Source organism: Salvelinus namaycush, chromosome 14 (genome assembly GCF_016432855.1).
Source record: "Salvelinus namaycush isolate Seneca chromosome 14, SaNama_1.0, whole genome shotgun sequence".
NCBI classification, from domain to species: Eukaryota; Metazoa; Chordata; class Actinopteri; order Salmoniformes; family Salmonidae; genus Salvelinus; species Salvelinus namaycush.
In genome coordinates, this window is record NC_052320.1 from 29,851,878 (window position 1) to 29,875,110 (window position 23,233).

A 23,233-nucleotide genomic window follows, 5' to 3' on the forward strand; every position below is an offset into this window, starting at 1 on the left:
TACACCCAGTTCACTTTCTGTATCCCATCTCACTCAGCTGTGGAAGTGTGTATGTGAAGGGGAGGGAGCGGATGATTATTTTCTCTATAAACAAGCTTGGCATCACTCCTGCCAAGTTCCAACAGAACAGACACACAGAGGTCTCTTTCTTTGCAAGTCAGCAATTTCCTCTCGCACGTGTTTGGCACTAGAGTGGGGGGAAAAAAGCCCTCAGCATTCCAAATAAAAAGCCTTGTTTATACCTGCCGCTAACAGGCATGCTGTGTCCTGATCTTCTCCACATTCAGATTGTGCCCACATTTTCAGACATCTGTCTACACGTGGTATTAGAATGTGTCTCCTATCTGTCCAAGGTGTATGCATTGTGACTAGATTTCCTGGTCTATCCCTGTATGCAAATTATTTGACTGATATTCTTTCAATATAATGTTTATTTAAATGTACATATTGATGCCACAAGTCTATTGTGCCACCTGTAAATGACAGAGGGCAGGATAATGATGATTTAAATGGTTTCACTGTCCATAGCCGTCTACAAATGCGTGCCTGACTACCTCCGGCGGTGGGCAGGATCAGGACAAAGGATGCATGTTAGAACCAGGTATAAACAGGGCTAATGAGGGTCATGTCCGGTTTAATAGCTCTGCTGAACTCAGTCCATTTAGACAGGGAAGTGGGTATACATTGGCAGGGAACACAGAAACTTTGTGCAGAGTTGGGGGAGGTGTAGTAACACTAGAAACCTGAGTGCTCCAGACAAATCACTGACCAAATAGAAGAATAAGCACTGAATCTGGTGGACAGACAGAACGTGTACATACTTGAGCAATTTCCATTCTTGGTGTTCCATCATTTGTCGTTGTAGCTCAGCGCCGGCTTAAAAAGGCACCCGGGAAACTAGATTTCCACCAACAAGGTAATACATGTACTGGAATGTATATAAAGGCTGCACAGACCGCTTTATTGATTGGAATACAAACAAGTACAACCCCCTCCCCCCCTCTAAAAAACAACAACAAGCATTCCTCTTCTTGAAGAAGGAGAACTCTTATTTTTTTATTGAAATGATTTGAGGAGTGTTGTCACTCCTCTCCAGACCCGAACCTTGCTGTCCTATGAGCATGGCTCACTGCAGGCGTGGCCGCAGGTTGTCCGGCAACACTTCTGTTCCTCGGGGCACTGGCCGTCATGGTAACAGTACTCAGCACACATGGGGGTCCCCTTAGGCAGAGCACAGCGACCAGGTTTCACTAAGGCAACAGAAAAAAGGTGTTTCATTATAAAGTAGCAACATACTGTAGGTTTATGGTAGCAACAGCTTACACGGACTATTCCCATTAAAGTTTTACACTTTCTTATTCTATAGCTGGAATGCTCAGGGTCATATATATAGACTCTATGTGCCTGCATGGATCTTGGAAATGTTCTTAATTGAGTGTCTCAGCTCTAAAGAGAGTGATGTGAAATATATTGATCTTTGTGTATGAAATGTACATTACAAGCTCCAGCTTTCTTGTTTCCAGAGTAATGCAGCAATAATGAATGCAATGGATGTGTGTATCTGTCACTCTGGGACCATATCCTACCTGTGTAAGGTGCAATGCACTCATGCCCACATCCATTGTGGCAGCATTTTTCATCGTTGGCGCAGTCACTGTCATTGGAACAGAACTCAGCACACATCCCTGAGCCCCATCGTCTGCGAGGGCAGACTCCTGGCTTTGCTTTGGAAACACAATTTGCAGAGCAGACGTGTCAGGGAACCCAACTTACCACAAAGAGACATGAACCACTTTCTGAAAATTTGTGACTAGATATTTGGTCCCCATCATCAATGTTTCCCTCAGGCCTATGTTCCCTCAAGCCTATGTTCTCTCAGCCTTATGTTCCCTCAGTAATCACTGAAACAATTTCAATCAAAACTGGCACAAATGCTTCTTGTTATAAGGTTAAAAAAATGCTGATTATTTCAGAATCTATACAAATAGTTAAGTAATAATAGTTAAGGGTGTATGGGACCTATTGAATATGTGCAATCACTGTGACCTTGACCTTTTGTCAATATTACAGACAAATTGTATTTTCTAAGATTATTATTCATATTTGTTTTGCATCTACTTAAGTAAAAATACATGTAATGCCTTATCGAAGTTCTATGCAAGGTACAAACACATGCATCTTTAACTGTTATTGATGGTTCTAATTTATTCATTCATGCAACATTGGATCAACTCACCAAAAGACCTGTGTACATCAAGGATGTGAAAAACATACACAATGTAAAATATTTGTTTTCACATTAAAGTTTTTGACTATATCTCTCTTTCCAGTTTTTCCTCATCTGAAACACGGGTACATTCCTTGCTCCTCCAAAAATACTATATAAAATACTAATATAGAGATTTTGAAAAAAGGTTACTCCTCTCATTTGGGTTGCCGACTCCTGGTTTAGAAGATAGAAAGAACTGAGGGAATTTTGGGCTGAGGGAACATAGGGCTGAAGGAACGTAGGGCTGAGAGAACATAGGGCTGTGGGAACTGAAGGAACAAAGGGCTGTGGGAACAGACATGGTCCCATACCAACCATTAGTCTGTGCGATTAACGGGGGCTGTGTTTGAGAGACAAGGGCGGATCCTGAAAACGGTTATTCTCACAAAAACGTCTGTAAACTCCGAACGGTTTGAGCTACAAACTATTATGAACCCCACTATAAAAAACTGAGACGCTCACGAACACGCACTGTTTTGCTCTACGAAGCTCACAAGCCACACGAGTCGATAGAAAGCAAAGGTTCTTCTACATAAAAGATCATAGGACACCCCCGAACATATGTCTATAATACTGTAATAAGCTCACATTGTTGCTGTCACAAACTCCAAACTCCACACAGTTGGTACTGACTAGTTGGACATTCATTTCTTACTAAGCAAAACATTTCTGTAAAAAAATGTTTTATCAGGTTATTGTTTGGTGGACCTCATTTTTTGTTTTTGACATTAGTCAATAATACTCATGAAGGCAACTAATTTGTCAAATTCTTTTTCATTAGATTTCTACTAATACTTTCATTGTACTGAAAAGAAAATCGTAAAACACTTAATTGAGAGGCTAAATATGAAGGCTGTACATATTGAAGGCTGTACAGATCAATGAAAGTAGTGAAAAAACAAATTTTTGCTAGGTATTGCTGGGCCTGAGGTTAATAAGCCAGTCAGGTTCTTACTGAAGGCAGGTGGGACACACACTGCGCCGCAGTCAAATACGCAGCATTTGTCATCTTTAGGACAGTCCTCATCGCGGACACATCCCTTGTGTGACGGCACCACGTTCAGAAGCCGCGGGCACTGACCTGCCTTTGGGAGGATTGGCACTGTGAGAGAGCAGGAGGAATCGTTGGAGTGAACTTGGGCGACCTCAAATCACGTTAATTAAACTGTAATTACAAAGTAGGCTACTCTAGCAACATTACGGCAATGGATTACAAAAACAAGCTTTTTCGTTCATTTTCGGTACCTGCACATTCAGTGTAGGCTATGCGTAAAATGGCCAAGTGTAAGGCTGGATTGTTTCAACCAGCAAATTTAAATCATAATGGCTGGCTAGTGTTTTTAGTAAGTAAAACAACACAATAAGATGCAAAATAGCCTATACACAAATTAGGCCTATATAGGCTAGTCACTTGTGTCTCACATCACATAGGTAGGCCTACATGTCAAATGGCTACTTAAAATAACTAATCAAATTGCCTTACTTTGTTTCATGACAAATAGTGACAAATAATGCAAAGTAATTTTAACAACTCACCTGTAGAATTGCCTCCAGTTTCTGCAGCAGAGATTATTTTCAAATCAAATGCCAACAGAACAATAACCAAAGCACAAAGCGCTGACGAATTCATTTCCATGCTGACTTCTAGACTGTACTTGGAGCAAATAGTCCAAATAGATTTCATAGAAGAGAGACCTGGGCGCGTTCAGTATGAAAAAACGTTGTGCATCGTTCAATTAAACGGAAACGGGGCTGTTCTGAACGACCAGTTGAAAAACGCGGAGGGGTTGGGTTGTTGTTTCAGGCCAGGGTTGGGGAACGCTGTCAGCATAACTGATATATATATGAACGCCAGCATGGACGCTGCCCTTTGAATACGTCACTCATTGCTTCATGCCACCACACCTTATTATACCTCAGTGAGTGACACCCGCCACACCCACCAAACTGAGCAAACATACGTCAAAGTCTGTTCAAGAACGTTGAAGAACGTTTTGGGAAACGTGTCGTTCAGTACAAACCGTCACGCAACGTAGCAAACGGTTAGTCGAACTGAACGCACCCCAAATGAGAGCCCAACGCATGGGGAACAATAGGCCTGCAGGGTCCCTATGTCCCTCATTTTACATTCCGAGTTCGGATCGAACACTTGCTTAGGTCACATCTAATAACAATTATTAAAGAGGCAATATGGAACTTTTTACGTGGGTTGCTATTGATCCAAAAAGGGTGCCCCAAATGGACAGGAACATTGCAAAGAAATTAGAACAGATATTCATAATTGGACAAAAAGGGGAACACCTCCCTAAACCCATCAGCAAAAGCAAATATTGTTAGCCTAAAACTAAGGATTTGTATGGTTTTGGATAAGAAATTGATGAATATTACATGAATCATACAGCCAACATGTACATGGGTGTCAAGTAGCCTAAGGGCTAGAGTGTTTGGCCAGTAACAGAAAGGTTGTGAGATCAAATCTACAAGCCTACAACGTGAAAAATCTGTCGACGTGCCCTTGAGCAAGGCCCTTAACCTTAATTGCTTCCGGCTTGTTGTTGATAATAGCAGACCCTGGCTGTGACACCACTCTCTGAAGGTGTATCAGGGAGAGTTGTGATATGCAAAAAACACATTTCCATTCACACATGCATATTAAAACACACTTGAACATGTGCGAAATAGGACAAATATAAGCACCACCAAATTGTTATTAACATTTAAGCTGAAATTTGCCATATACAATGAAACTGTATTAAAAAATACACTAACTGAACGTCAAATGAGATGGTAATTCAATGACTGAAAGGATTTCTGTTGGACTGCTGGTGACATCCCATAACGCATAATGATTCATAAACGAAATGTTTCAAATCAAATTGTATTTGTCTCATGCGCCGAATACAACAGGTGTACAGTCGTGGCCAAAAGTTGAGAATTACACAAATATTAATTTTCACAAAGTCTGCTGCCTCAGTTTGTATGATGACAATTTGCATATACTCCAGAATGTTATGAAGAGTGATCAGATGAATTGCAATTAATTGCAAAGTCCCTTTTTGCCATGAAAATGAACTGAATCCCCCAAAAACATTTCCACTGCATTTCAGCCCTGCCACAAAAGGACCAGCTGACATCATGTCAGTGATTCTCTCGTTAACACAGGTGTGAGTGTTGACGAGGACAAGGCTGGAGATCACTCTGTCATGCTGATTGAGTTCGAATAACAGACTGGAAGCTTTAAAAGGAGGGTGGTGCTTGGAATCATTGTTCTTCCTCTGTCAACCATGGTTACCTGCAAGGAAACACGTGCCGTCATCATTGCTTTGCACAAAAAGGGCTTCACAGGTGTAACAGGGTTATATTGGTGATTCCCCTAGCCACTTTATTGTTAGGCCAATGGGTTTTTGGTTTTAGTTTTGTCTTGCCTTCACCTACTCAACATGGCATCTTATTGGCTGGTTTGCATAGCTTGCTTACGAGGGAGGATGTTTCAGTTAGAATCGTACCAGTGAACAAGCACCTAACCAGCGGTAAGTTGTTGGTTGCAAAGCACTGTACGTCAAAAGTGATTTTTATACTCCCAAGTGATGATTTAAATGTACAATTTATATCAATTTGTTTGTAAATGTTATTCGAACATCACACAATAGATGCAGCATTTTTTGGTTAATATTTGTTGTGCATTTTGTTGTAAAGAATTCCCGCTAATACTAGCTAGCAACTTAATGTGTCTGGTGGGGGGGGTTCATATATTTTGTACAGTGCGTGAGTGCAGAGTTGGATGGTGAGCCGTGCATTGCATGACGTGCAATTTTGTGCTGCTCCTATCAGGTACATTGTTAAATATATTATATTGTATATTGTAATTGTATTATTTTGGTAACTACATGCCCAGTGAACAAGCACCAAACCAGCGTAAGTGAGTGCAGTTGGATGGTGAGCCGTGCATTGCATGACGTGTAATTTTGTGCTGTTCCTGTAGTGCCTTGCGGTCGGAGGCGGAGCAGTTGCCATACCAGGCAGTGATGCAACCCGTCAGGAGGCTCTCGATGGTGCAGCTGTAAAACCTTTTGAGGATCTGAGGACCCATGCCAAATCTTTTCATTCTCCTGACAGGGAATAGGTTTAGTTGTGCCCTCTTCACGACTGTCTTGGTGTGCTTGGACCATGTTAGTTTGTTGGTGATGTGGACGCCAAGGAACTTGAAGCTCTCAACCTGCTCCACTACAGCCCTGTCAATGAGAATGGGGGCGTGCTCGGTCCTCCTTTTACTGTAGTCCACAATCATCTCCTTTGTCTTGTTCATGTTGAGGGAGAGGTTGTTGTCCTTGCACCACACGGTCAGGTCTCTGACCTCCTCCCTATAGGCTGTCTCATCATTGTCGGTGATCAGGCCTACCACTGTTGTGTCATCAGCAAACTTAATGATGGTGTTGGAGTTGTGCCTGGCCGTGCAGTCATGTGTGAACAGGGAGTACAGGAGGGGGCTGATCACCCACCCCTGAGGGGCCCCTGTGTTGAGGATCAGCGTGGCGGATGTGTTGTTACCTACCCTTACCACCTGGGGATGGCCTGTCAGGAAGTCCAGGATCCAGTTGCAGAGGGAGGTGTTTAGTCCCAGGGTCCTTAGCTTAGTGATGAGCTTTGAGGGGACTATGGTGTTGAACACTGAGCTGTAGTCAATGAATAGCATTCTCACATAGGTGTTCCTTTTGTCCAGTGTGACAGGGCAGGGTGCAGTGCAATAGCGATGCATCATCTGTGGATCTGTTGGTGCCGTATGCTAATTGGAGTGGGTCTAGGGTTTCTGGGATAATGGTGTTGATGTGAGCCATGACCAGTCTTTCAAAGCATTTCATGTCTACAGACATGAGTACTATGGGTCGGTAGTCATTTAGGCAGGTTACCTTAGTGTTCTTGGGCACAGGGACTATGGTGGTCTGCTTGAAACATGTTGGTATTACAGACTCAGACAGGGAGAGGTTGAAAATGTCAGTGAAGACACTTGGTCAGGGCATGCTCGGAGTACACGTACTGGTAATCCGTCTGGCCCTGTGGCCTTGTGAATGTTGACCTGTTTGAAGGTCTTACTCACATCGGCGGTGGAGAGCGTGATCACACAGTTGTCCGGAACAGCTGATGCTCTAATGCATATTTCAGTGTTACTTGCCTCGAAGCAAGCGTATAAGTTATTTAGCTCATCTGGTAGGCTCTTGTCACTGGGCAACTCTTGGCTGTGATTCCCTTTGTAGTCTGTAAAAGTTTGCAAGCCCTGACACATTTATTTTGACTTTTTTAACTAGGCAAGTCAGTTAAGAACAAATTCTTATTTTTAATGACAGACTAGGAACCGTGGGTTAACTGTTTTGTTCAGGGGCAGAACAACAGATTTTTAGCTTGTCAGCTCGTGGATTTGATTTTGCAAACTTTCGGTTACTAGTTCAACGCTCTAACCACTAGGCTACCCTGCCACCCACATCAGTCACTGGTTTTATCAATAAGTGCATCGAGGTAAGTGCAAGCCCTGCCACATCCGACGAGCGTTGGAGCCGGTGTAGTACGACTCGATCTTAATCCTGTATTGACACTTTGCCTTTTTGATGGTTCGTCGGAGGGCATAGCGGGATTTCTTATAAGCTTCCGGGTTAGAGTCCCGCTCCTTGAAAGCGGTACCTCTACCCTTTAACTCAGTGTGAATGTTGCCTGTAATCCATGGCTTCTGGTTGGTGTATGTACATACAGTCACTGTGGGGACGATGTCCTCGATACAGTTATTGATATCACCAGTGACCGATGCAGTGTACTCCTCAATGTCATCGGAAGAATCGTGGAACATATTCCAGTCTGTGCTAGCAATGCAGTCTTGTAGTTTAGCATCTGCTTCATCTTACCACTTTTTTATAAACCGAGTCACTGGTGCTTGTAAGCAGGAATCAGGAGGATAGAATTATAGTCAGATTTGCCCAAATAGAGGGCGAGGGAGAGTCTTGTTCGCATCTCTGTGTGTGGAGTAAAGGTGGTCTAGAATTGTTTCCCCTCTGGTTGCACATTTAACCTTCTGATAGAAATGAGGTAAAACTGTTTTAAGTTTCCCTGCATTAAAGTCCCCTGCCACTTGGAGCGTCGCCTCGATGAGCGATTTCCTGTTTGCTTATGGCGATATACAGCTCTTTGAGCGTGGTTTTATTGCCAGCATGAGTCTGGTGGTATGTAGACAGCTACGAAAAATACAGATGAAAACTCTCTAGGAAGATAGTGTGGTCTACAGCTTTTCATGAGATACTCTTCCTCAGGCGAGCAAAGCCTCGAGACTTCCTTAGATATTGTGCACCAGCTGTTGTTCACATATATATGCATATGCACCCGCCCCGTGTCTTACCAGAGGCTGCTGTTTTGTGCTGCCGATGGAGTGTATAACCCGCCAGCTGTATGTTCTTAATGTCATCGTTCAGCCACGACTCGGTGAAACATAAGATATTACAGTTTTTAATGTCCCGTTGGTAGGATATATGTGCTTTCAGCTCGTCCCATTTATTTTCCAGCGATTGAACATTATCTAGCAGGACGGAAGGCAAGGGCAGATTAGCCACTCGTCACCTGATCCTCGCAAGGCACCCTGATCTTTTCCACTAAATCTCAGTTTCCTTTTCCAACGAATCACAGGGATCTGGGCCTGGTCGGGTGTCTATGGTAGCATATCCCTCCTGTCTGACTCATTGAAGAAGAACTCTTTGTCCAGTTTGAGGTGAGCAATCGCAGTTCTGATGTCCAGAAGCTCTTTTCGGTCATAAGAGACGGTAGCAGCAACATTATGTACAGAACAAGTTACGAACAACGTGAAAAAACAAACAAAATAGCATGGTTGGTTAAGAGCCAATAAGAACTCAGCCCTCCTCTCCGGCGCCATGTAAAGAGATAGCACTCTGTTGATTGTTTGAGTTTGGGAAATGGTTGGATTCCGTTGCCTGTATATTGTAGAATATTTTTGTTGTTGTTGTTAAAAACGTATAATTCACCTTTAGGATGGTCTTTAGGCCTACACATTTACTCAGCTGTCATGGTTATGTTGGGCAGATGAATAAGCGTTCTTTCTTTGACTACACTGACATCTGGTGGCTTAGATTAGACAACTATTTGGCGGACAAGATAAATGCTCAACATTGGATTTTCTTACATTATCACTTTTATAATGTACACCTCCATAAACAAAGTAATTACTATATTTCAATTTCCCTCCAAATTACGCTGTAGGACTATACTCATCACATTATATGTGGCTGACTGAGACAACTTAGGTTAGATAAAGAGGAGATAGCCTATTGCCTAATAAGAAAATATATAACATGTTGTGGTTCATATAATGATAAAATGCATATGTCCGAGGAGGGGAATTTGGGAATATCGGACTGAGAACTCAGAGGGGTAGCACTAGCAACATACACTACTTATTATACAGTGATATTCACAGAACATTAAGCTGACAATTTGTCAAGGGCCACCAACACTTCTGAGATCAGCCAGGAACCAATTCATAGCACAGCCCATTTTTCCAGTCCATAGCTCATCACCTTGCCAGCATGACATGGAGATCGGCCCAAAACGGAAATGATCTATTTCACTAGATTCCCACATGAGTCTGAAACAGAATGTAATCATGTAGAATTAAATACTGTATTCGGTAGCACTTTATAATAACTCCACGTAATAAAGCATTTATAATGGCTTGGTTAATATTTTATGAATAATTTATTAAATCATTACTCCCACATTTGTCAATGTTAGTTACCTAGTTATTCACACATGCACACATTTAAAAACAACTTGTAAAGTATTTCATAATATTCATAAGACCATTACATAAGATTACATCTTTATAAACTACTTTACTAATCATTAGTTAAGTCTTTTTGCATGGCCTCATCTAAAGTGTGGCCTATTTATACATAATAAATACTAAATACTTTCTAAACAATAAGCACACAATATTCCAAAACGGTCACGCTGTTGTGATACTGTGATGTGTAACTTCAGACAAACTCTATGCTGTGTAACATAACGTTTTTAGTCCACAAATGTTTTTCTTAATTACATAAATGCTTCAAAATTCACAAAAAGTGACTTTAGCTGATGAACTATGAAATACCACATATGGAATCATATAGTAAACCAAAAAGTGTTGAACAAATCAAAATATATTTTAGATTCTTCAAAGTAGCCACCATTTGTCTTGATGACAGCTTTGCACACTCTTGGCAGTCTCTCAATCAGCTTCACAAGGTAGTCACCTGGAATGCATTTCAATTAACAGGTGTGCCTTGTTAGACGTTAATTTGTGGAGTTCCATTCCTTCTTAATGCGTTTGAGTCAAGCAGTTATTTTGTGACAATAGCCCTATTTGGTAAAAGACCAAGTCCATATTATGGCAAGAACAGCTCAAATAAGCAAAGAGAAATGACAATCCATCATTACTTTAAGACATGAAACTCAGTCAATGTGGAACATTTCAAGAACTTTGAAAGTTTCTTCAAGTGTAGTCGCAAAAACCATCAAGTGCTATGATGAGTCTGGCTCTCATGAGGATCGCCTCAGGAAAAGAAGACCCAGAGTTACCTCTGCTGCAGAGGATAAGTTCATTAGAGATACCAGCCTCAGAATTTGCAGCCAAATAAATGCTTCACAGAGTTCAAGTAACAGACACATCTCATCATCAACTGTTCAGAGGAGACTGCGTGAATCAGGCGTTCATGGTCGAAATGCTGCAAAGAAACCACTACTAAAGGACACCAATAATAAGAAGAGACTTGCTTGGGCCAAGAAACACGTGCAATGGACATTATACCGGTGGAAATCTGTCCTTTGGTCTGATGAGTCCTAATTTGATATTTTTGGTTCCAACCGCTGTCTTTGTGAGACACAGAGTAGGTGAACGGATGATCTCCGCATGTGTGGTTCCCACCATGAAGCATGGAGGTGTGATGTGTGGGGGTGCTTTGCTGGTGACACTGTCAGTAATTTATTTAGAATTCAAGGCACACTTAACGAGCATGGCTACCACAGCATTCGGCAGCGATACACCATCCCATCTGGTTTGCGCTTAGTGGGACTGTAATTTGTTTTTCCACAGGACAATGACCCAACACACCTCCAGGCTGTGTAAGGGCTACTTGACCAAGAAGGAGAGTGATGGAGTGCTGCATCAGATGACCTGGCCTCTACAATCACCCGAACCTCAACCCAATTGAGATGGTTTGGGATAAGTTGGACCGCAGAGTGAAGGAAAAGCAGCTAACAAGTGCTCAGCATATGTGGGAAGTACAAAACACTTTTTCACCGCAATAGGTTTGATAAATTCACCTCCGAAGGTGAAATGTGTACTTACATTCTGAAATCTTGCTCTGATTTATCATCCAAAGGGTCCCAGAGATAACATGAAGTGTCGTTTTGTTAGATAAAATCCTTTTTCATATCCTAAAAAGCTCCATATAGCATGCACGATCGATTTTGTACTGTTTGCAATGAAAGGAATCTGTAAAAATCTAACCATAAACGTTGTTTCAACCGGTCAATTCACGTTCGTATGTATTCCTCAGAGATCATAGAATGTAACCAGACTTCACTATATCATTTGTTGTGTTGTATATGTTGTATATCCTATAGGACGCCTTCATGGCACGCCTTCATGGCACGCCTGTCTTCATTTGATCGACTGTATCTTTGTCAAATAAGCACCAATCGGGGTCAAACAAAGCTAGCTAGATAGCCAATGAGCTGGGCTTTACGGGAGTATCCCTGTCTCGGTCGCAAAATGTAGGCGCTAACCTTTTGCGACAGCATGCCTTTTCATTTTGGATAAAAAGTATTAGAATATTCAGAGTTATGAAGATATGAAAACTGGTTCTTTGGCAAATGTTGAACTTATAATACGGCTACTAATACTGGAAAAGATAAATCAAAGTCCAAGTATACAGATTTGACGATATTCTTGCAGAAAAATGGAACATGAATGCCAATGTCTCCTTCACGTTTTGCCAAAATGTACCTGGGTGACTTCACACTAAATGTCATGTAGGTCGCTCATTCTTCAAGTTATCCATCTAAAATTTGCACTTAAACTGCTGTCATCTTGTGGACACCACCGGAATTACAACCAGAGTGATGGCTAGAATTGGGACCTTTCTATTGCATTACAAAGATGGTGGTAGAAAAAAACAGGTTGTTTTTTTCTTTGTATTTTCTTCTACCAGATCTATTGTGTTATATTCTCCTACATTCAATTCACATTTTCACAAACTTCAAAGTGTTTCCTTTCGAATGGTACCAAGAATATGCATATCCTTGCTTCAGGGCCTGAGCTACAGGTTAGTTAGATTTGGTATGTCATTTTATGCAAAAATTGAAAAAAAGGGAAAGAAAAAAAGAAGTTTTCCAGTATAATTTTCAAATGAAGCCAAACATAGTTGGTTACTATTTAAATGTTATCCTCCAGAAGAGGCAGAACATAGGCTATATAATGTCTAATCTCAAAAGTACTTACAGAGGAAAAAAACATTTTCTTGTAGAGAATGTATAAGGAAGGTATCATGTTAATGAATGACATTGTAAACAACGAAGTTAAAATTATGTCACACAAGCAATTAATCACGGTGTAAGGAAATGTATGCTCAATACAAAATTATAACCAGTTCATCGCAGCTCTGCTACAATAATGGAAGAGGAAATTACTTAAAAGAGAAAGGAATTAATTAATCGTAAATGGCTTAAAATGACCAATATAAATCGTAACATGTATCAGTTTCCCTTATGGTCAAGAGGGTTGACAACTATACCGCATTAAATTCAAGATAGTTGGGAACAGATTTTCGATATTGTCACGTTCCTGACCTATTTTCTGTTAGTTTTTGTATGTGTTAGTTGGTCAGGACGTGAGTTGGGTGGGCAGTCTATGTTTTCTGTTTCTATGTTGGTTTATGGGTTGCCTGGTATGGCTCTCAATTAGAGGCAGGTGTTTGGCGTTTCCTCTGATTGAGAGTCATATTAAGGTAGGTTGTTTCACATTGTTTGTTGTGGGTGGTTGTCTCCTGTGTCAGTGTCTGTATGTTACGCCACACGGGACTGTTCTCGGTATGTTTGTTCGTTCGGTTTTTGTGTAGTCAGTTTTCCTGTTATTGCGTTCTTAGTGTTTCATGTAAGTTCGTCGTCCAGGTCTGTCTACATTCGTTTTGTTATTTTGTTAGTTAATTCAAGTATAGTTCGTTTTCTGTCTTCGTTGTTTTGTCGTGTCTTAAATAAATCATGTCATTCCAAAACGCTGCGCCTTGGTTCAATCCATGCTCCTCCTCTTCGGATGAAGAGGAGGAGGACTACCGTTACAGATATCCCAATACCATGGCATCAGATTTATGAAATAATATACAAAGTAACAATTGAAGCATCAACCCTTTCTTTTCAATTGAAGCTATTATATCAAATTCCCGCTACAAAAAGAATGCTCAGTATATGGGGCATTGAACAGAATCAATAGAGTATCTATTTTGGTACTGTCCATCGGTGGCTTGTTTTTGGAGTCAGGTTCAGGAATGGTTGTTACCATGGGTACCACTTGGTGCACATTTGGGGTTTTTGCCCAAGCACTACACAGCTGATTCAAATAACCAACTCATCATCAAGCTTTGATTATTTTCATCAGCTGTGTAGTGCTAGAGCAAAAACCAAAACGTGCACCCAGGAGGGGCCCCAGGACCGAGTTTGGGAAACCCTGCCCTATGGTACAGCCCAGGGACACAGTGATTTAATGCAAAGTGGTGGATTGTGGGCATGTGCCTGCCACGGAGGAACATCCAAATCTTCCACAGTTTGATGTCAGAGTAGCTCACCATTGTCCCAGGGAGCATTTGGACTACCTCCAAGTCATATCGCATCTCACGCACCAGGGCTGTCCCCTTTGTGTGTCCCAAGTTGTTTCCACCGAGCTGGATGACTATATTCACGGTCACACCTCGCCTTGGCGAGAGAGAATATTTCAGAACCCTTCCACTGAGAACAGCTCGGCCATATTTCGTGCTCGTGTAGTCATCTATCTAGCCAGCTACATTGTGTAATCGCATAGTAAATATTTGCTTCAGTCTTTGTTTCCTTGCTCTCGCCAATTTTCTTTGAGCAATAATCAGTAGGATTATGAGCAGGGATCTTATCAATAAATACAATTTAAAAACACTCATCATTGTGAAGATTCACAAGGAGAGCATGTGCTAAACTCTATTTAAACTGGGATGCTGATAGGCTGACTGTCACGCCCTGACCGTAGAGATCCTTTTTATGTCTCTATTTTGGTTGGTCAGGGCGTGAGTTTGGGTGGGCATTCTATGTCTGGTGTTCTATGTTGGCCTTGTTTTTGTATTTATATGTGTTTGGCCTGGTATGGTTCCCAATCAGAGGCAGCTGTCTATCGTTGTCTATGATTGAGAACCATACTTAGGTAACATGTTCCCACCTGTGTTTGTGGGTGGTTATTTTCTGTTTAGTGTTTGTTGCACCTTTCAGAACTGTTCGTTGGTCGTTTTGTTGTTTTTGTTCACGTATTCATCTTTATTAAAAGTATTATGGATACGTACCACGCTGCACTTTGGTCCTCCTCTCCTTCTCCCGACGACAATCGTTACATTGACAGCCATGATATATCAGAACGTATAACACTGGTATGACAAATAATTTATTTTTACACCTTTAATTACATTGGTAACCTATTTATAATAGCAATAAGGCTCCTCGGAGGTTTGTGGTGTATGGCCAATATACCACGGCTAAGGGCTGTATATCCAGGCACTCCGTTTTGCATCGTGCTAAGAACAGTCCTTAGCATGGTATATTGGCCATATACCACACCTCCTCGTGCCTTATTGCTTAATTATAATGTTGTATAATAAGGTTGCATGATCACCTTCCGGTGTAAAAAACATGGAAATTAAAAACCAAAAACTATGTTTAAAGTGAGAAAAGGCATTGGTCTGAAGCCGGAAAATTAAGGATATTCACATGAGCAACACATGAGTCTCAAATAAACCCCTAAAAAACAAGGCACAGGTGTTCAAAATCTTGTTTTATTCAAATTCAGCAGTCCACATGAGTTTGTCAATTGACATACCGTCCATGAAGTTGGTCCAGATTCCATAAAAGCTATGATAATTTAAATTTTTTATTATTGCATAAAATCATCAGTTTTCAAAGACATAATTGTACATGTAATAATTTGTATTTTCTACTTATTTCTTATAATTATTAAGAATTTCCAATAAAGCTTCAATGGCTCAGTGCAGGCGTAGAATCAACATATCCGGAAACACTTCTGTTCCTCGGGCACTGGCCATCTTTGTAACAGTACTCGGCACACATGTAGGTCCCCTTGGGCAGGACACAGCGACCGGGCTTCACTATGGTAACAGAGAAAAAGCGGTCAGTTATACAGTAGAAACATACGTGTAATAGGAATTTCCAGGTTAACAATCGAGAAAAGCAGTCGCAGGTAAAGTCAATCAAATCTATCCATAATAAATTGATACATATAAAATGTATATGTACAATGTATGTGCATGTATATGTAGCAGAAAAGCTGTAAAACCCCCCAAAAGATATTTTACCTCCAAAAACGTGGAGGACACAGTTTATTACAATTTGCAACAGGGAGACACTTCCAGCACAGAAGCAGAGAAAATGTCTAACTGGCATCTTGGAGACATGCCCTTTACATTCTAATCAGACAGCACCAAATGTTCTGTAAACACCAGCTCTAGAGGCTTGTAGGAAGTCAAAACAAACAGGCTGTCAGCTGCTACAGAATCACACAGTGTTCACAGAATGTCATCAATACAATATAACAGTGAATAATCAGTGTGTCCTCGGCCCTTGTACCTCAAGTCCGGCGTCAATCTCTATCAACAGATGTGAGAACAATCCATAACATTCAGCATCAAGTCTAGTGACCATCAACTCACACCTTGAGTGTCACAACTAGAACAATGGAAATCATCCGTACACTGATTCTTTCCATTGAGTTCTAACTATTATAATGAGTTGGAATTCTGTTGGTGGCCCTTGACAAATTGTCAGCTTAATTAATGTTCTGTGAATTGCTGTATCATAAGAAACGTATGTTGCTACTCCTCTGAAGTCTCTGCCTGATATTCCCATATTTTCCTGAAATATGCATTTGTATCACTTTATCAACAACAATGTGTTATACACTGACTGAACAAAACATGATGAACACCTGCTCATTCCATGACAGAGACTGACCAGGTGAATCCAGGTGAAAGCTATGATCCAATATTGATGTAACTTGTTAAATCCACTTCAATCAGTGTAGATGAAGGGGAGGAGACAGGTTAAAGAAGGATGAAGGATTTTTAAGCCTTGAGACAATAGACACATGGATTATGTATGTGTGCCCTTCAGGAGGGTGAATGGGCAAGACAACAGACGTAAGTGCCTTTGAACAGGGTATGGTAGTAGGTGCCAGGCGCACCAGTTTGACTGTGTCAAGAACTGCAACGCTGCTGGGTTTTTCATGCTCAACAATTTCCTGTGTGTATCAAGATTTTTTACATTTTTTATTTATTTGACTTTTATTTAACTAGGCAAGTTAGTTAAGAACAAATTCTTATTTTCAATGACGGCCTAGGAACCGTGGGTTAACTGCCTTGTTCTTAACGACTGATTTTTACCTTGTCAGCTCGGGGATTTGCTCTTGCAACCTTTCGGTTACTAGTCCAAAGCTCTAACCCCTAGGCTACCCTCCGCCAACGGTCCACCAACCAAAGGACATCCAGCCAACATAACACAACTGTGAGAAGCATTGGAGTCAACATGGGCCAGCATCCCTATGGACTGCTTTCAACACCTTGTAGAGTTCATGCCTTGATGAATTGAAGCTTTTCTGAGGGCAAAAGGGGGTGCAACTCAAAATAGGAAAGTGTTCCTAACGTTTGGTATACTCGGAGTGTATAGATGTTGCACAACATCTTGGAAATCTTCTTAATTTAGTGTCTCAGCTCTAAAGAGAGTATGTGAAAAATATATATCTATGTGTATGAAATGTACATTACAAGCTCCAGCTTTCTTGATTCCAGAGTAATGCAGCAATAATAAATGCAATGGATGTGTGTATCTGTCACTCTGGGACCATATCCTACCTGTGTAGGTGCAATGCAACATCCATTGTGGCAGCATTTTTCATCATTGGGGCAGTCACTGTCATTGGAACAGAACTCTGCACACGTCCCTGAGCCCCATCGTCTACGAGGGCACACTCCAGGCTTTGCTTTGGGACAACACAATTTAACCAGACATGTCAGGGAACCCAACTTACCACAAAGAGACATGAACATTTACACAATTGGACTGAACCATTTTCTGAAAATCTGTCATATTTGTGTGGAGATGGTTACGATAAATGTTAGCTGCTACAGAATCACACAGTGGTCACAGAATGTCATCAGTACAATACAACAGTGAATAATCAGTGTGTCCTCGATCCTGGTACTTGGACATCCAGTCTGGCGTCAATCACTATCAACAGATATGAGAACAATTCATAACATTCAGCATCAAGTCTAGTGACCATCAACCCACACCTTGAGTGTCACAACTAGAATACTGGAAATATTGTGTATTACATAGACTGTATACGCTAAATGTTTTGTTGATCACTCTAAACTAAATATGATCTTTAGCGATCTTACATTTCCCCATTACAAATAGGTTTATGGTAGGATCTTGTCAGCCTACACTGACTCTTCCCATTGAAGTCTTACTATTACAATGACTATGAATCTTTCAGCTGGAATACTCTGGGTCATATATATATATATATATATATATAGACTCTATATGCCTGCATGGCTCTTGGAAATCTTCATAATTTAGTGTCTTAGCTCTTAACCGAGCTCCAGCTTTCTTGATTCCAGAGTAATGCAGCAATAATGAATGCAATGGATGTGTGTATCTGTCACTCAGGGAACATATCCTACCTGTGTAAGGTGCAATGCAGTCATGCCCACATCCGTTGTGACAGCATTTTTCATCATTGGGGCAGTCACTGTCATTGGAACAGAACTCTGCACATATCCCTGAGCCCCATCGTCTACGAGGGCACACTCCAGGCTTTGCTTTGTGAACACAATTTGAGCAGATATGTCAGGGGACCCAACTTGCCACAATGAGACATGAACATAGACACAATTGGACTGAATCATTTTCTGAAAATCTGTCATAAATGTGTTCAGATGTATTCGACAAATATGCATTTGCATCTCTGGAAAGTTTGTAGGCCATACTCCAAGTAATTTTGTGTCTAATTAATAGTTTTGGAGACATTTGTCCCCGATCATCAATGTTTCCCCCATAACACCCATGAAAATGCATGGCAGCCTTCTGAATACTCACAATCTATTGGTTAAAATATGTAGGTTGAAAACATTGTATGTTAACTAAAACGGGCTGTGCAACTGGTTACACACAGACACACAAACAGTGCTTTTAAGATGCCCAAGTAATAATTTATAGTTGAATGAACATATGAGACAAGTTGACAATCACATCATTATATGTTGACTGAGTTGTTGCATACGTTTTCTCAAGTTGGAGCTAAGTTTGGGCCAACTAAAAATGTTAAGTTCAGGTAACACTTTTATCTAGCAGGCTTCTTCAAAAAACTCAGCAAATTGTCACAGTTTGTTTCATGACAAATAATGCAAAGTAGGCTAATTAGAACAACTCACCTGTAGATGTGCCTCCCGTTTCTGCAGCAGAGACTATTTTCAAATCTACAAATGCCAACAGAAAAAGAACCAAAGCACAACGCGCTGACAAATTCATGTCCATGCTGACTTCAAGACTGTTAGAGCAAATGCAGTTCAAATCAATTTCATAGAAGAAGAGGAGACCATATTATGTATTAACCTTAGATGACTAAGAGGGGGCGCTGCTTTGAAGCCACCGCACAGCCATTTTGGAACTCCTCCTTCATTGTAAAAAAGAAAGCTATAGAAATGCATCTATTAATGTCTACATTTGTTTTTTGACAAATATATTATATTACAGACACCTTAATGCATACATGAAAATGATATTAATTGAACTGAACATGAACATTTTATATTTTGAGAGTGTTCATGTTAATGCCCCCACCACAACAAAGAATTACTTAAATACATGAAATTGTGTCTTTGAAACATTCTATTGAAATTGTCACGTCCTGACCTTAGAGATTCTATTTATGTCTCTGTTTTGGTTGGTCAGGGCGTGAGTTTGGGTGGGCAATCTATGTCTGGTGTTCTATGTTGTCCTTGTGTTGTACTTCTGTGTGTTTGGCCTGATATGGTTCTCAATCAGAGGCAGCTGTCTATCATTGTCTCTGATTGAGAATCATATTTAGGTAGCCTGTTCCCACCTGTGTTTGTGGGTGGTTGTTTCCTGTGTTAGTTTTTGCACCATACGGGACTGTTTCGGTTGTTTGTACTTTTGTTATTTTGTTCAGTGTTCTGTTGAGTTATTAAATTTCTCATTATGGACACTTACCACGCTGCACATTGGTCTGATCCTTGCTACTCCTCCTCAGACGAAGAGGAAATCCGTTACAGAAATATTGTAGAACTCCATTCATTCCTATGGAGGACTGCTCTTTCTGGGGTGTGCCAATGTGGCGGCCTGTGGCTTCAAAGCCTCTCATTGGCCATTACAAAGCACCAGCAATCCAGGGTTTTTCACATCATTGGGGAGAGACCATAGAAAAGATGAATGCACAAGGAACAATGCACCTGCAGGGTCCCTATGCCCATCAATTTACATTCCGAGTTCGGATCCGAACACTTGCTTAGGTCACATGTAATGACAATAATTAAAAAGGATATATGGAACTTGTGCCTCTGGGGGTGCTCTTGATCCAAAAGTGGTCCCCCAAATGGACAGTAATATTGTTCAGAAATTAAACCAAAATTTGATGTAAACAATTAACAACTAAACGTCCATAGTGTGTCTTCAACTGAGTGTGTAGTTCAATGACTGAATGCATTTCTGTTAAACTGCAGGTGAAAATCCACAATGTATAATGATTCATAACGAAATGTTTCAAAGTACAGTATGTGGAGAACTATAACACTGTTGATGGGTTGATTTTTGGGCAACGGTTGGGCTCTGTTTACATGGTATATGATTTTTACTTGTAATTCATCTTAAGAAATAGGCCTATACATGTCCCAAAATAACTTTTTTAATTTCTATCAAAGCTTTTCTCTCTCATCTGTCAAGTTCATGATGGGCAGACCTATACGCGTTTATCATTTTACTACACTGATATCTTGTGGCTTAGAGCGGACAACTATTTGGCGGACTAAATAAATGCTCAACATTGGATTTTCTTACATTATTCTCTCACAATAACATTGTAGGACTATACAAATCACATTCTATATGACTGACTGTTAACCTGTCTCCTACCCTTCATCTACACTGATTGAAGTGGTTTTAACAGGTGAAATTAATAAGGGATCGCAGCTTTCACCTGGTCAGTCTATATCAGTCTATGTTCATAATGTTTTGTACAGTCAGTCTATAACACGTTGTGGTTGACAAAGTGATTAGCCATTTGATTCGCTGTTCAGGAGTCTTATGGCTTGGGGTAGAAGCTATTTAGGAGCCTCTTGGACCTAGACTTGGCGCTCCGGTACTGCTTGCCGTGCGGTAGCAGAGAGAACAGTCTATGACTAGGGTGGCTGGAGTATTTGACAATTTTTAGGGCCTTCCTCTGACACCACCTGGTATAGAGGTCCTGGATGGCAGGAAGCTTGGTCCCGGTGATGTACTGGGCCGTACGCACTACCCTCTGTAGTGCCTTGCGGTCGGAGGCCAAGCAGTTGCCATACCAGGCAGTGAACGAACCTGTCAGGATGCTCTCGATGGTGCAGCTGTAAAACCTTTTGAGGATCTGAGGACCCATGCCAAATCTTTTCAGTCTACTGAGGGGGAATAGGTTTTGTCGTGCCCTCTCCACAACTGTCTTGGTGTGCTTGGACCATGTTAGTTTGTTGATGATGTGGACGCCAAGGAACTTGAATCCTGCTCCACTACAGCCCCGTCAATGAGAATGGGGGCGTGCTCGGTCCTCCTTTTCCTGCAGTCCACAATCATCTCCTTTGTCTTGATCACGTTGAGGGGGAGTTGTTGTCCTTGCACCACACGGTCAGGTCTCTGACCTCCTCCCTATAGGCTGTCTCATCGTTGTCGGTGATCAGGCCTACCACTGGTGTGTCATCAGCAAACTTAATGATGGTGTTGGAGTAGTGCCTGGCCGTGCAGTCATGAGTGAACAGGGAGTACAGGAAGGGGCTGAGCACGCACCCCTACCCTTACCACCTGGGGGCGGCCCATCATGAAATCCAGGATTCAGTTACAGAGGGAGGTGTTTAGTCCCAGGGTCCTTAGCTTAGTGATGAGCTTTGAGGGCACTATGGTGTTGAACACTGAGCTGTAGTCAATGAATAGCAGTCTCACATAGGTGTTCCTTTTTTCCAGGTGTGACAGAGCAGTGGGGAGTGCAATAGAGATTGCATCGTCTGTGGATCTTTTGGTGTGGTATGCTAATTAGAGTGGGTCTAGGGTTTCTGGGATAATGGTGTTGATGTGAGCCATGACCAGCCTTTCAAAGCATTTCATGGCTACAGACGTGAGTGCTATGGGTCGGTAGTCATTTAGGCAGGCTATCTTAGTTTTTTTTGGGCACAGGGACTATGGTAGTCTGCTTGAAACATGTTGGTATTACAGACTCAGACAGGGAGAGGTTGAAAATGTCAGTGAAGACACTTGCCATTTGGTCAGCGCATGCTCGGAGTACACGTCCTGGTAATCCGTCTGGCCCTGCGGCCTTGTGAATGTTGACCTGTTTGAAGGTCTTACTCACATCGGCTGCGGAGAGCGTGATCACACAGTCGTCCGGAACAGCTGATGCTCTCATGCATGTTTCAGTGTTACTTGACTCGAAGCGAGCATAGAAGTTATTTAGCTCGTCTGGTAGGCTCGTGTCACTGAGCAGCTCGCGGCTGTGCTTCTCTTTGTAGTCTGTAATAGTTTGCAGGCCCTGCCACATCTGACGAGCGTCGGAGCCGCTGTAGTACGATTTAATGTTAGTCCTGTGTTGGCACTTTGCCTGTTTGATGGTTCGTCGGAGGGCATAGCGGGATTTCTTATAAGATCTCTGGCGCTCTAGGTCGACAGGTTCCCGCACCTAGGTTACTGGTCCGCTCCTGATCCCCGGGATCGTCATCTTGGTCTGCGTCCTGTGGCTGAAGCCGTGCGTCAGGGAGGGGGTACTGTCACGTGTGCTCCCTCTCCGGCCTCTAGGTCACCAGGCTGCTCGTTATGGCGCGGCCCTGTCACCATCGTTGCGGTCATCAGCGTGTTATGACACTCACCTGGACTCCATCACCTCCTTGATTACCTGCCCTATATACAGTGGGGAGAACAAGTATTTGATACACTGCTGATTTTGCAGGTTTTCCTACTTACAAAGCATGTAGAGGTCTGTAATTTTTATCATAGGTACACTTCAACTGTGGGAGACGGAATCTAAAACAAAAAATCCAGAAAATCACATTGTATGATTTTTACGTAATTAATTTGCATTTTATTGCATGACATAAGTATTTGATACATCAGAAAAGCAGAACTTAATATTTGGTACAGAAACCTTTGTTTACAATTACAGAGATCATACGTTTCCTGTAGTTCTTGACCAGGTTTGCACACACTGCAGCAGGGATTTTGGCCCACTCCTCCATACAGACCTTCTCCAGATCCTTCAGGTTTCGGGGCTGTCGCTGGGCAATACGGACTTTCAGCTCCCTCCAAAGATTTTCTATTGGGTTCAGGTCTGGAGATTGGCTAGGCCACTCCAGGACCTTGAGATGCTTCTTACGG

At 41.7% G+C, this 23,233-nt stretch overlaps 1 protein-coding gene across 1 annotated transcript; it reads right to left on the reverse strand.

Moving 5' to 3' along the window:
* Positions 1–902: 902 nt before the first annotated feature.
* On the reverse strand, positions 903–19,138 carry LOC120058935 (WAP four-disulfide core domain protein 3-like). Its single transcript, XM_039007684.1, has 6 exons — positions 19,042–19,138; positions 18,292–18,429; positions 17,463–17,582; positions 3,225–3,380; positions 1,587–1,724; positions 903–1,250 (listed from the first exon to the last, which is right to left on the reverse strand). Exons 1-6 carry the CDS (start codon positions 19,136–19,138, stop codon positions 1,114–1,116), a joined length of 786 nt encoding a protein of 261 aa, XP_038863612.1. The 3' UTR covers positions 903–1,113.
* Positions 19,139–23,233: the final 4,095 nt, after the last annotated feature.